Raw genomic sequence first — 14,434 nt, 5'->3', positions numbered from 1 at the left:
AAAAAAAAGACCTAATCTACTGTTATTTCCCCCTCCAACAGATGACGAAGAGGAGAGCCGAAATATTGAACAACTCCTTCATGAAGCTCTGGGAATTTCCTGATCCGAGGACGACGAACCTGGGTCTCCAGATCAGCAGTCCACTGCAAGTGCTGCGACGTGAAATCCTTCATTCCAATCTCAATGATCCATCCATGACTCATGTACAATGTGTTGATGTTTACAGTGATGATAGTGATGGTCGATAAACGGCCGAAATAGTGATAGTCAGCCATTCCGAGAAAATACCTTATCAGCTTAGGATAAAGTTCGCCCCAGGCAGAAATCGAACCTGCGACCTAGCACTTACAAGGCAATAACGTAAAATAGGGGGCACGGTTAACTCAGTGGTACTAGACTTCCACACCGGAGATCCCGTCTTCGAATCCCGACGGAGTTGACTATTTTTTTTTCTTTTTTCGGGGAACCGAACCCGCGGCCTGGCGCTTACAAGGCAGACGAGCTACCAATCAAGCTAACTAGGCTGGCTGAAGATGCTCTCTGCTTTACCACAAGTATAACATGATCTGGTATTTTAAAAACCTCTTTGTTACATCTCCCAATTAATTAAATATAATATCTAAAATAAAAAAAAAATACCTTGTTTACAGACGCAGCCTTTGACAGGGTGACACACAAAGTTCTCGTTGATACAATCACACTGTTTCATGCAGTGGTCTCCGTAGTAACTTTCAGGACACACTGTAAATAAACCAAAGTACATACTAAGTTATTGAGAGTACATGAGTTCGTACACTCAGGTTTGTTCTAGAGAAAGGCTGTGAGTTCATATATTACATACCAAGGGGTGGCATCCAGGCCAGAGAGCTCGCTCAAGACCCCCGAACCGTAGGGGTCTATTGAGGGATATTCGGGTACATAATTATGTCGTTGTACCCTACTTCCTGAGACGGACTTGACCGTAATCCCATTCAGGTACCCTCAAAATGAGTCACTGTTATTGTCTGTGGCTTGACAGGGCTGGTTTCGACTCAGTTTACGTCCTCCAGCGAGACGGGTTACTTAGTACTTACCCTCAGTACAATGAGTGAAATCCGCCCCGGGCGGGAATCGAACCCGCGGCCTAGCGCTTACAAGGCAGACGCACTACCAACTAAGCTAACTAGGCTGGCTGGCTAAACCGAGTTTAAAGGTTTAAACTCACTTTGTGTTGTGGACCCCGGCTTCAAACACAACGTTATGCATAGGGAAAAGGTAGAAACACACTATCAGGTTTGAACTCACCTTCTGGCCCTTAAAGCCGGGTTCACACTGACACTCGCCCGTGACATGATGACAGGAGGCCCCGTTGAAACACTCACACGGAACGGTACAGCCCTGCCCCCACATCCCCGGGGTACAAGGCACGTTACACACCGACCCCATCCACCCCGGAGCACAGAGACATTGGCCGTTGGCTGGATTGCAGATAGCTCCGTTCTGACATCGACAGCGGTTGATGCAGGACGGACCGTGTGTACCGGGGGGACAGCGCTCCTCACATCTGTATAGAATAGAATAACAGAGGTTAGGGTATAATAGGTACCTATGTGTTGTTTATCCTGCCAGAATGAGACTGAAAAGTTCCTTTACTCCCGCAGTCTAACTAAGGTCTTATACAATATTCCATAGGTAAGGTTTACAAATAAGTATAGGTACAGAGTAGTGTTGAAAGCTGAAATTTAGAGTAGTCCAGCCAGCAGTACATCTACATTCTCCATCATTGAGTCTGCACTTGCCACCATTCTGACATTTACATATCTGCGAGCATTGATACCCATATGTACCTTCAGGGCATGGCTGACCGCAGTTCTTACCGGTACGTCTGTCAAATAGAACAATAGTAAGCATAATTATTATGTTTTTCTCAACATTGTGATATTTGTTACTTTTTTACTTTTTATTTTCCACGGTACAAAAATTAATATTATATAGTCGTTAGTTTGATAGAAAAAAGGATTTAAAGGAAATTTGTTGCTAAAAAATTTATACCTATTATTATTTTAACGAGTTTTGATACAGGGCACTGTAACTGCTGAGGTCTTATCGTCCCGAAATTGAAGAGAGAAGAAGACAGGATAGGAGAAAGCCAGCCGTTCCGAAAACCAACATTATCCGTTCAGGATAAAATCCGCACCGGGCGGGACTTTTTTTTTTTTTTTTTTTTTTTTTTTTTTTTTTTTAAGTACCTATTTGCCAAATTTCGGTCGGAGCCAGGGTGGGGGTCAACTTTAAAATTTTAAATGGCAACCTCCTATCCCTAATTGTTTAGGCACGTGTTAAACAGCATAAAATATGAAATGCTTTGTTACATGTTTAATCTTGATCTGACCACCAGGGCTGGAATTGTGGCCTATTCAAATTTTCATTTTTGAAGTTCTTCCGCCAATAGGGGAAGTACCAAAAATGGGAAATTTATTTTTATCTGTGAGCACTACCAGAATGCTTGTTGCATTTGGTTGACTTCCAGAGGTAGTACTTTGCGGTCCCAAGGAAAGAAATGATAAACATATTATATGGCAGGGATGACCATAACGCGATTGAGAGGACAGGGTAGTTGACAGGTGGGTCCCCAGACGGGAATCGAACCTGCGACCCAGAGCTTACAAGTCCAATTATTTGTCCAATTTTTTTTCTCCCTCTCATTTCGTCCCTGTAAACGCTTTATTTCGACAAGAGATCGAATGGAGTCATGTCATTTTGTCTTACCTTGTCCTTTGGTCAAACACTCTTCCTTGCAGTTATATCCATACTGTCCCTCAGGACACGGGGCTGTGCATAGTTTACCCTGATATCCCCGGCCGCAATTGCACCCCCCATCCAGCTGGTTGCAGGTGCCACCATTGTTACAGCCGCAATCCAGGGAGCAATCCTCGCCGTACGTGTTCGGGTTACTGCATTGCGTCTCACAACGATGTCCTGTAATAATATTAAATAAAATCACGATCCCATCACGGTTGGCGCTTGCTTGCCATGCAGAAGTTCCCGGGTTCGAATCCCACCATCGACAAAAATTTCTTTGTTCGGGTTACTGCATTGCGTCTCACAACGATGTCCTGTAATAATATTAAATAAAATCACGGTTAGCCCAGTGGTAACTGTTCGGGTTACTGCATTGCGTCTCACAACGATGTCCTGTAATAATATTAAATAAAATCACGGTTAGCCCAGTGGTAACGCGCTTGCTGGCCATGCAGAAGGTCCCGGGTTCGAATTCCACCATCGACAAAAATTTGTACTCGTTTTTCGATTGCAAATATTTCAACGAGTTACTTTCTGGTGTTCTCGTGTTAACCCAGCACCTAAATGGGAAAATTGCTTGTTTTTATTATTTCGTAGCAATGATGTCATTGCTACGAAAGTAACCCGTTGAAATATTTGTAATCGAAAGACTAGTACAATTTTTTGTAGAGTTTTCTTTTACCTTTGAATCCAGGTCGACAAATGCACTTCCCAGTGACAATGTCACAGCCCTGTGAGTTCTCAGTGAAACAAGTGCAGGCCTGGGCACAGTTACGCCCGTACGTCATAAACTCACATCTCTTCTGACACAGAGGCCCGTAGTACCCCGCCGGACATAGACACGTGCCTGGAATAGAAAACATCTGATTAGTATTTTAAAAAAAAATCAATCAATCAAACCTCTAATTATTATTGGTGGTGAAGCCGAGAGCTTTTTCACAACTTTAATGGATCTTTCATGAACAAAAAGCCCACTCCAAGGCTTGGGTGGAACAGCTCTAAACTTCTGCGTGAAACCTATGCAATCAATTTCAATAGGTACTTTAGTAATCTTTTTACACTGGTAATACCGCCACTCGATCAAAGTGGCTACCCAATTGTCCTTTTAGAAAAAGCACTTGTTTCGAAATAAAACCACGAAATTAAACTTATTGCTACGAAATAAAAACGGCGGTGAAACACTCATCTTGGAAAAAAAAAAAAAATAAAAAAATCTCACCATCTTGAGGATTACAAGCGGCCCCGTTCATACACCGACACTCCTGGGTACAGTTCTGTCCATAGCGCCCTTCCGAGCAGGGGCGATCACACAACTGCCCCGCCCAGCCTGGCTTGCACACACACTGGCCTGAGTCAGGCGAACAAGAGGCCGAGCCTTCCTTGCCCCACAAAAAAAAAAAAAAAAAAAAAAAAAAAAAAAAAATCAAATCAAATCTCTAATTATTTGTGATAAAGCAGAGAGCTTTTTCACAACTTTAGCGGAAATCACAGCATTACTAGGTGCCTCCAATCATATTTCAATAATTTTTTCACACTGACAAAGAGAGAGAGTATTTTGTTCATAAATATGGGTGTACCGAAAAAACTTCGACCTTACCGGGTATCGAACCCGGGACCTCCAGCGTGAAAGCCTTCCTGTGATACCCACTAGGCCACGGAGGTTGCTCTTAAAAACAAATCTTACCATCTTGAGGATTACAAGCCGCTCCGTTCATACACCGACACTCCTGGGTACAGTTCTGTCCATAGCGCCCTTCCGAGCAGGGGCGATCGCACAACTGCCCCGCCCCGCCTGGCCTGCACACACACTGGCCCGAGCCAGGCGAACAAGAGGCCGAGCCTTCCTTGGAACACAGACATGTCTGAGAACAGTCCTGACCGTACGAACCCTGGGGACATGGCTTCTCACAGTGCCGACCCGAGAAACCTGAATGGGTTAAGGAGAGAAAGGTGAAGAGGGTTAAACTTTGGAGCTGCAGAACGTAAAGAATTGCAAGGAAAAATAATAGTTACATTAATTTTCTGAATGAATTTAAAACAAAAGTATTAAAACTTAAAAAAAAAATATAAAAAAAAACAATCACTTTTACACTAATGACTTTCATTATCACATACTTTAAAGTTGGACCATATAAAGCCAACTAAAATTACTAGACTAATCATCGATAGGCGAAAGTCAAATACTCTTCTCCTGTAGTAAAATCCAAGTATTAAAGCTACATACATATAAAATAAATGGCAAATTATTTCGAACCCGCGACCTCTTACCTGCAGGGCAGAGACAGGTACCGTTGCAAGTAATTTTCACATAAACTACCAACCATTTTCACATAAAATTGACATTAATATATCCTGTATCTTACCTACCTATGTCTTGAAATATTATGCGTAAAGTCTATCCCCCCAAACAAACACTTCGTGTTAAAAAATTAACGTCAAGAGTTGGCCTCTACGAAAAAGTATTGATAGGTATTAGTACCGTTGCGTGGAAAACATAGGGCGTCATTTTTACAGTTGCAATGTTGACTACAATTATCACCCCATCTCGTTATGGGACATGGTCGATCACAGGTTAACCCGTCCCAACCGGGACCACACTCACACTTCCCCGTCACGGCGTGGCATCTGAAAATGGCACAGAGGATAGGAAAGGGTTAAGATTTTATCAACAGTGAAATTAAGAACACAAATATATGTAAACCTGTCTTGGTGGTACAGTGGTCAAGACGCTCGCCTGGTAGACAGGAGGGCGTGGGTTCAATCCCAGACGAGGCATGGAATTTTATCCTCAATATATACGTAGGTAATTTGAGAATTTGACCACAATAAGAGTAGTAGCCTACTGCTCGAGTAAAGGTACTTTTCAGTCCTGTGCGAGCAGGTAAAGAGATTTGATAGAAAGAACTGCAACTGCTAATGTCTTCCTTTGGTTAGCCTTTATATCTTCCCAGTTTCCTTGTTTCTTCCCAACATCAAACTTGATAGTGTCTTCATAACGATATCTTGGTCTTGTACCTTCCATTTCCATATCATAAACTTTCTTAGGTAACCTTTCGTCATTCATCCTCATAACATGTCATAACATGCTAATGTCTTATCGTCCCGAAATCGAGGACAGAAGGATAGGAGAAAGCCAGCCGTTCCGAGAACGAACCATTAGAAGCAATGGTAAGAAAACAACTTACAGCTTGGTATTTTCAACATTACACTCGCACGTCCTATCGCAGCCCTCCCCATAGAGGCCATCCGGACATGTTCTCTCCTTGCACTTCGCCCCCCGGAACCCAGGCGGACAGCTACAGTTTCCATCTATGCGGGAGCACTCCATGGACTCCACGGGACAGGAACAATAGTGTACACACTGCTTACCCCAAGTTCCCTCGGGACACGGATCCATACACTGGGGGAACATCAATCGAAAGGTATAAGTATCAGTTGGTTTTGTTTTAGCGGCTTTAGCTTTCGCCGAATGGTAGTGGCAGAACAAAGAAAAATATTTCCATCTATGCGGGAGCACTCCATGGACTCCACGGGACAGGAACAATAGTGTACACACTGCTTACCCCAGGTTCCCTCGGGACACGGATCCATACACTGGGGGAACATCGATCGAAAGATAAGCACAGAGTAGGTGTACGCTACCACACCAAAATAGGAGAAATGGGAAAAGGTCTCAGTTTCCGAAACGGAAATATTTTTAGAGATTGAGGGAACTGTAACTGCTAAGGTCTTATCGTCCCGAAAGTGAAGAGAAAAGGAAGACAGGACAGTAGAAAGCTAGCCGTTCCGAGAACGAACATTATCCGTTGAGGATAAAATCCGCATCGGGCGGGAATCGAGCCCGCGGACTAGCGCTTACAAGGCAGACGCTCTACCTTCCAAGCTAACTAGGCTGACGAGATTGAAACTTAAAAGGCGTTTAAACTCACTTAAAGCCAGGTTTTAACTTACCTTCTGGCCCTTAAAGCCGGGTTCACACTGACACTCGCCCGTGACATGATGACAGGAGGCCCCGTTGAAACACTCACACGGAACGGTACAGCCCTGCCCCCACATCCCCGGTGTACAAGGCACGTTACACACCGACCCCATCCACCCCGGGGCACAGAGACATTGGCCGTTGGCTGGATTGCAGATAGCTCCGTTCTGACATCGACAGCGGTTGATGCAGGACGGACCGTGTGTACCGGGGGGACAGCGCTCCTCACATCTGAATAGAATAGAACAATGTAGGTTAGAATAGAATAGAATAGAATAAGATAGGTTAGAATAGAATGGAATAACATAGGATAAGGATGCAGGACGGACCGTGTGTACCGGGGGGACAGCGCTCCTCACATCTGAATAGAATAGAACAATGTAGGTTAGAATAGAATAGAATAAGATAGGTTAGAATAGAATGGAATAGCATAGGATAGAATAGGATAACGTGGGATGGGATAGGATAAGATAAGATATGTTTGTTCTTTACAAATGTCTGGAATTTTGACCATTAGGCCATTTTCCTAAAAGATAAGAGAATAGAATAAGCATGAATTAGAATGCAACGTAATGATTAGACGTGAGATGAGTAGACTGTGTTACTTTTAGGTAAATCTTTTAAAGACCACAAAAAAAAAAAACGTCTGTCCAGCCTATGAAGGTGATTCATCTACAAAACAGTTATTCAGTACCAGTATGCTTCAATTGGTTGAAGGCCAGATACTTACTATCAGGTAGACCTGACAGGTACACCTGATCAGGTATTGTATACCTGACACCTGATGAGCACACACTATCAGTTTGACCTGACAGGTACGCCTGAAAAGGTTTCAATGCCCGGTCTACCTGATACCTGATGAGCACACACACTATCAGGTAGCCCTGATCAGTGAGTAACTGGCCTTACAGAGGAGGTACTTTGCGGTCCCAAAGAAGAAGAAATGTTTGACTTACAGAGATCCAGTAAAGCCCGGCTGACAGCTGCACTCGCCCGTGGCCGGATGGCACTCCGCGCCGTTTCTGCACTGGCACTCCTGACTGCAGTTCTGACCGAAGCGGCCCGGCCCGCACACCTCCTCACAGTGAGTTCCCATGTAGCCATCTAGACAGTCACACGCGCCGGTGTTCGGGTCACACCCCGCCCCGTTCTCACATTGGCAGGCTAGCTTGCAGTCCGGCCCGTAGTGGCCTTCCGGGCATTCTGATGATGTGTTCATTCTTTCATTATTTTTGTCATGTTTTTTATTACTTTCAATTCTTGTGAGTGAGGAATTCTTTTTAAAAAATCTGGTGTGAACATCACACGACTTTCCTTATCCTATTGAATGATGCTTATTTGAGTGTTCTTTTACCCTAACTTTTACAATATCTTTAACCGTTTTGTCGCTATAGCTGAAAACCGCCAAAAAACGGTCGAAATCTGTCCAAAAGCGGTCGAAATACCGCCAAGCGTAGCAACCATCTCAACCAAACGTTTTGTATTGCATCCTTGTCATTTGTGAACTACATACCAAATTTCAAGTCTCTAGCTCATACCGTTCCCGAGATATTGTTAAAATACACCAAAAACCGCTAAAAAGCGGCTACATACCAAATTTCAAGTCTCTAGCTTATACCGTTCCCGAGATATTGTTAAATTACACCAAAAACCGCCCAAAAGCGGTAAAATGCCGCCAACCCAAATTTCAAGTCTCTAGCTTGTACCGTTCCCGAGATATTGTTAAATTACACCGAAAACCGCCAAAAAGCGGTAAAATCAGCTAACTAGGCTGGCGAAAACAAAAACTGTTGAATTGGTACAAAGAAGAAATCAAGTCTGGGGAATTAAGTAACTTATTCATTCATCATGAACTATTTATATTATTAATGGATTTTTTTCCTTATGAGCTGGCTGGACATAAGAACTCTGGGTATCTGAGATAGACTTGTATTTGCAGTTCAACAATTTACATACGTACACCTCATGTCAAGGCTCTTTTATTCTATTAGACGAGAGATAGGCATAGGTATCTCGCGATTTCACTGATTAAATTAATTAAATAGAATAAATAATAAAGCAACCTCAGTTTCCGAGTCGAATCACATTGAACACATGTACACACAGTCTCATCTATCAATGTCTGAATCAAGTAGATATTTTTTTTTTTTTTTTTTTTAAAAAAAAAAGATGGGTGTTTCACCGCCGTTTTTGTTTCGTAGCATTGAAACAACTGCTACATTGGACATATGTGGTCTGTGATGTAGCATGCCCATCACATAATATGTCGCTCATCAGATGGGCGATAAGAGGCACAATACTTCCCATTTAGGTGCTGGGTCAATAGCAAAGGTTAAGCGCGAAGGGCATCCACTCGTAAAATCTTAAACCAAATGTCAGCCCAAAGGAATCCCCCAGGGCTGATTGAGAGGCTGACGAAAAGTGCCGACCCCGTCTGAACACGAGAAAAGGGAGGAGAAAAAGAATAAGATAGTGCTTATTGAAAATGCCTGAAGACAAAGAAGAGTATATGTACTATTGTGATAGATGACTTACCAATATTACATGTAGGGCCGCCAAAGCCCACCTCACACTTGCAGGTATTTGGAGCGATACATGTGCCTCTAATACATTCATCCGTGCATACCGGAACACATCTGTAAATATTCAAGTTGTACTTTGAATTATTTGAAAATATTCAAGTTGTACTCTAAATTATTTGAAAATATTCAAGTTGTACTTTAAATACTAAAAATTCACTCTGGCTGTATGGTCGGGCCTAAAGGACCAATACAAAAAAGCCGAAAACAATCAAAAGACAAAACTCCATTTCGTGTTTAAAGAATCGTACTTCAACTAAAATACGAAATCTAGTCAATGCAATGTTTTATTTCTAGAGTAGGGACCTACCTAACTTTTTCTTCTTTTTAAAGTAGGAAGAGACTTTTATTTTAAGTTGTCCCTCCATCCACCCCTGGTGGGCGATTGAAAGGGGGCACCTGCCGGCTTTCGCCTCAATCCCCCGCAGTAGGAACAGACTATATCATAATTTCTTAACAGAGTATGGAATACGTAGGTAAGAAGGTAGACACACTTGAATATTTTAATTTGTAGAGAGTTCTGTCTAATCAATGTTTGCCCGATATTTTCTACACGCCTCATTGAGATCGCCGGTAATTAGCTAGCATTAACACTGTAGCCAAGTAGTGACGTATCAGAGAAGAGGTTTGATAGAGGGAACCAACGAGTTACTTTCTGGTGTTCTCGTGTTAACCCAGCACCTAAATGGGAAAATTGCTTGTTTTTATTATTTCGTAGCAATGATGTTTTATTGCTACATTAGTGTGGTCTGTGTCATAACATGCCCATCCCGTAGTATGTCCCTCATCAGATGGGCGATAAGAGACACAATACTTCCCATTTAGGTTATGGGTCAAAACGATAACACCAGAAAGTTAACCGTTGAAATATTTGTAATCGAAAGACTAGTACACACAACGAGTTACTTTCTGGTGTTCTCGTGTTAACCCAGCACCTAAATGGGAAAATTGCTTGTTTTTATTATTTCGTAGCAATGATGTTTCATTGCTACATTAGTGTGGTCTGTGTCATAACATGCCCATCCCGTAGTATGTCCCTCATCAGATGGGCGAGAAGAAACAATACTTCCCATTTAGGTAATGGGTCAAAACGATAACACCAGAAAGTTACCCGTTGAAATATTTGTAATCGAAAGACTAGTAGGTACAAATTTTTGTAGAGTTTTCTTTTACCTTTGAATCCAGGTCGACAAATGCACCTCCCAGTGACAATGTCACAGCCCTGTGAGTTCTCAGTGAAACAAGTGCAGGCCTGGGCACAGTTACGCCCATGTAAATATTCAAGTTGTACTTTGAATTATTTGAAAATATTCAAGTTGTACTCTAAATTATTTGAAAATATTCAAGTTGTACTTTAAATACTAAAAATTCACTCTGGCTGTATGGTCGGGCCTAAAGGACCAATACAAAAAAGCCGAAAACAATCAAAAGACAAAACTCCATTTCGTGTTTAAAGAATCGTACTTCAACTAAAATACGAAATCTAGTCTATGCAATGTTTTATTTCTAGAGTAGGGACCTACCTAACTTTTTCTTCTTTTTAAAGTAGGAAGAGACTTTTATTTTAAGTTGTCCCTCCATCCACCCCTGGTGGGCGATTGAAAGGGGGCACCTGCCGGCTTTCGCCTCAATCCCCCGCAGTAGGAACAGACTATATCATAATTTCTTAACAGAGTATGGAATAGGTAAGAAGGTAGACACACTTGAATATTTTAATTTGTAGAGAGTTCTGTCTAATCAATATTTGCCCGATATTTTCTCCACGCCTCATTAAGATCGCCGGTAATTAGCTAGCATTAACACTGTAGCCAAGTAGTGACGTATCAGAGAAGAGGTTTGATAGAGGGAATTAGAACAATAGAGATCTTATCGTCCCGAAATCTAAGAGACGAGGACATGACAGGGGAAAGCCAGCCGTTCCGAGAACGAGCCACATCTGTTTAGGATAAAGTTCGCCCCGGGCGGAAAGCAGCGAGCTTGGGACCTAGCGCTTACAAGGCGGACGCGCTACCTTACCTTCCAAGCTAACTAGCCTGGCGACTATACAATCTATAAGTACATACATGATACATCTAGTGCTAGTGGATTGGACTAGAATCTAGTCAAATCTCTAACAATTCTCTACCCCGGTCGAACTTTATCAAAAGATGAGGTTCTTTATCGGAACGGCTGGCTTTCTCCTATCCTGTCTTCTTTGCTTTCGAAACGATAAGACCTTAGCAGTTACAGTTCCCTCTATATAAAAGAAAAAGAAGATAAAGAAGAAGAAGAAGAAGAAGAAGAAGAAGAAGAAGAAGAAGGAGAAGGAGAAGGAGAAGGAGAGGAGAAGAAGAAGAAGAAGAAGAAAAAGCTTCAAAGTTCTTGTCACGGAACACTTATATCCTGAAGTTTAATAATCTGTTCCATTATTATTCCCTCATCTTCTCTTTTCCCTTCTCTTCTTTCCCCTATTTTTCTATCACGCCGACAGGTTTAGCCTGTTGGCGATCGTTGGTTGGATGGAAGAGCTCACAGTGTGAGAATCCTCCCATTAAAGCCTAAAAAAAAAACCATTAATTTGTTGTCGATGCTTCAGTTAACAATGAAAACTTAATCAAAGAACCATTTCAGTCTCTGTCTTACCATCTGGAGTAGTATTTTGTCATTCTACTTGGTGTATAAAATTGTTGTTCAACAAATTGTACGAGTATACTAATTCAAATTATTTATTCCCATATAGGTCCAGATCTGAAAACAGTACAAGCCCTTCAAAGGAGACATCAACAGCTGGAGAGGGAGTTGGCTCCTGTTGAGGAGAAAGTCAAGAGAGTGCAGCTTTTGGCCAACACGTAAGCTAAATTAAAATTGATACATAGGTACTTAAATTTTAAAAATAGTGAGCTTTTTTCTATGATCAGCTGATGCAAAATTGAGTATCGGACAATCAGGTAAACCCGTCCCAACCGGGACCACACTCACACTTCCCCGTCACGGCGTGGCATCTGAAAATGGCACAGAGGATAGGAAAGGGTTAAGATTTTATCAACAGTGAAATTAAGAACACAAATATATGTAAACCTGTCTTGGTGGTACAGTGGTCAAGACGCTCGCCTGGTAGACAGGAGGGCGTGGGTTCAATCCCAGACGAGGCATGGAATTTTATCCTCAATATATACGTAGGTAATTTGAGAATTTGACCACAATAAGAGTAGTAGCCTACTGCTCGAGTAAAGGTACTTTTCAGTCCTGTGCGAGCAGGTAAAGAGATTTGATAGAAAGAACTGCAACTGCTAATGTCTTATCGTCCCGAAATCGAAGACAGAAGGATAGGAGAAAGCCAGCCGTTCCGAGAACGAACCATTAGAAGCAATGGTAAGAAAACAACTTACAGCTTGGTATTTTCAACATTACACTCGCACGTCCTATCGCAGCCCTCCCCATAGAGGCCATCCGGACATGTTCTCTCCTTGCACTTCGCCCCCCGGAACCCAGGCGGACAGCTACAGTTTCCATCTATGCGGGAGCACTCCATGGACTCCACGGGACAGGAACAATAGTGTACACACTGCTTACCCCAGGTTCCCTCGGGACACGGGTCCATACACTGGGGGAACATCAATCGAAAGGTATAAGTATCAGTTGGTTTTGTTTTAGCGTCTTTAGCTTTCGCCGAATGGTGGTGGCAGAACAAAGAAAAATAACAGACAGAATAAGGTATCAGTAGTGCTTTATTTCGAATTTTAGACTGTCAGTTTAGAACAAGTTGTTCCATTACACTAACAGTTGTATATATTACTTAAATACTTACCCCCAGAGCCACAAAGTCAGATTAAACTCTGCTCAAGTTCAACTCTCGGATTAGGCAATGATTAGGTACTTTAAGTAGACAATTTTTAAAATTTTCAATAATTTTAGCCAATCAGATTACTTAAACCGAGTTTTTTTTTGAACGGCTGGCTTTCTCCTATCCTGTCTTCTTTGCTTTCGAAACGATAAGACCTTAGCAGTTACAGTTCCCTCTATATAAAAGAAAAAAGAAAAAGAAAATAAAGAAGAAGAAGAAGAAGAAGAAGAAGAAGAAGAAGAAGAAGGAGAAGGAGAAGGAGAAGGAGAAGGAGAAGGAGAAGGAGAAGGAGAAGGAGAAGGAGAAGGAGAAGGAGAAGAAGAAGAAGGGGAAGAAGAAGAAGAAGAAGAAGAAGAAGAAAAGAAGAAGAAGAAGAAGAAGAAGAAGAAGAAGAAGAAGAAGAAGAAGCTTCAAAGTTCTTGTCACGGAACACTTATATCCTGAAGTTTAATAATCTGTTCCATTATTATTCCCTCATCTTCTCTTTTCCCTTCTCTTCTTTCCCCTATTTTTCTATCACGCCGACAGGTTTAGCCTGTTGGCGATCGTTGGTTGGATGGAAGAGCTCACAGTGTGAGAATCCTCCCATTAAAGCCTAAAAAAAAAAACATTAAACAAAAACAAACTATTATCTACGCCACTGTGCAAATTATCAGGAGTAGCATGACCAATTTATTAACGAGAAAGAAAGAAAAGTGAAAATCTCACACCGTGTCCGAGTTAAACTCCTTATCTGAATTCTGACCTAAGAGAAACTTCATTGGGAGCAAACTCTCTTTTATCTTATAATCTCTTGCGAAAGCAGAACAAAGAAGGACTTCTTATGGAACCACAGTCCATTCCAATAAAACAAACAATTGCATTTATGGTAGCACCACTGGTCGCTACTCGATTAAAGTAGATACTCAATAGATCAGTTGCGCTTACTTGGGTCATGTTTCAAAGTCATAGAGCAGAAAAAATGAGGATGAAAATCTCACACCGTGTCCGAGTTAAACTCCTTATCTGAATTCTGACCTAAGAGAAACTTCATTGGGAGCAAACTCTCTTTTATCTTCTAATCTCTTGCGAAAGCAGAACAAAGAAGGACTTCTTATGGAACCACAGTCCATTCCAATAAAACAAACAATTACATTTATGGTAGCACCACTGGTCGCTACTCGATTAAAGTAGATACTCAATTGTCCTCACGAGCTTACTTGGGTCATGTTTCAAAGTCATAGAGCAGAAAAAATGAGGATCAACGGAATTTTTCTTTTTCTTCTACGACTT

At 41.9% G+C, this 14,434-nt stretch overlaps 2 protein-coding genes across 2 annotated transcripts in view; both read right to left on the bottom strand.

Annotated features, from left to right (window-relative positions):
* LOC103515638 (multiple epidermal growth factor-like domains protein 10) overlaps positions 1 to 10,611 on the bottom strand; it is a 14,896-nt gene extending 4,285 nt beyond the window's left edge. Inside the window, exons 1-17 of the mRNA XM_026828262.1 lie at positions 10,513 to 10,611; positions 9,296 to 9,416; positions 7,717 to 7,963; positions 6,733 to 6,991; positions 6,285 to 6,375; positions 5,967 to 6,090; positions 5,267 to 5,406; positions 5,050 to 5,076; positions 4,466 to 4,708; positions 4,001 to 4,156; positions 3,464 to 3,628; positions 2,749 to 2,958; positions 1,741 to 1,864; positions 1,285 to 1,543; positions 1,074 to 1,083; positions 633 to 741; positions 59 to 198 (exon numbers count right to left, since the gene is read on the bottom strand). Coding sequence (XP_026684063.1) covers positions 59 to 198; positions 633 to 741; positions 1,074 to 1,083; positions 1,285 to 1,543; positions 1,741 to 1,864; positions 2,749 to 2,958; positions 3,464 to 3,628; positions 4,001 to 4,156; positions 4,466 to 4,708; positions 5,050 to 5,076; positions 5,267 to 5,406; positions 5,967 to 6,090; positions 6,285 to 6,375; positions 6,733 to 6,991; positions 7,717 to 7,963; positions 9,296 to 9,416; positions 10,513 to 10,611 — 2,524 coding nt within the window. The remainder of the gene's footprint in view (positions 1 to 58; positions 199 to 632; positions 742 to 1,073; positions 1,084 to 1,284; positions 1,544 to 1,740; positions 1,865 to 2,748; positions 2,959 to 3,463; positions 3,629 to 4,000; positions 4,157 to 4,465; positions 4,709 to 5,049; positions 5,077 to 5,266; positions 5,407 to 5,966; positions 6,091 to 6,284; positions 6,376 to 6,732; positions 6,992 to 7,716; positions 7,964 to 9,295; positions 9,417 to 10,512) is intronic.
* A 1,651-nt stretch (positions 10,612 to 12,262) lies between these two features.
* Positions 12,263 to 12,952, bottom strand: LOC103515637 (multiple epidermal growth factor-like domains protein 11). Its single transcript, XM_026828261.1, has 2 exons — positions 12,708 to 12,952; positions 12,263 to 12,320 (listed from the first exon to the last, which is right to left on the bottom strand). The coding sequence occupies exons 1-2, from the start codon at positions 12,932 to 12,934 to the stop codon at positions 12,263 to 12,265; spliced, it is 285 nt and encodes a 94-aa protein (XP_026684062.1). The 5' UTR covers positions 12,935 to 12,952.
* Between the last annotated feature and the right edge of the window lie 1,482 nt (positions 12,953 to 14,434).

This window comes from Diaphorina citri, unplaced genomic scaffold (assembly GCF_000475195.1).
Source record: "Diaphorina citri unplaced genomic scaffold, Diaci psyllid genome assembly version 1.1 scaffold1385, whole genome shotgun sequence".
In the NCBI taxonomy this organism is placed as follows: Eukaryota; Metazoa; Arthropoda; class Insecta; order Hemiptera; family Psyllidae; genus Diaphorina; species Diaphorina citri.
Note: the sequence above shows the minus strand (reverse complement) of the source record. Positions and strands in the feature narration are given on the sequence as shown.

Coding starts and splice junctions, on each gene's coding strand:
- LOC103515637 (XM_026828261.1), bottom strand. CDS start 12,934: ATGTTCCCCCAGTGTATGGACCCGTGTCCCGAGGGAACCTGGGGTAAG. Junction 12,321..12,707: donor AATGTTGAAAATACCAAGCT/GTAAGTTGTTTT, acceptor TGCCATTTTCAG/ATGCCACGCCGTGACGGGGA.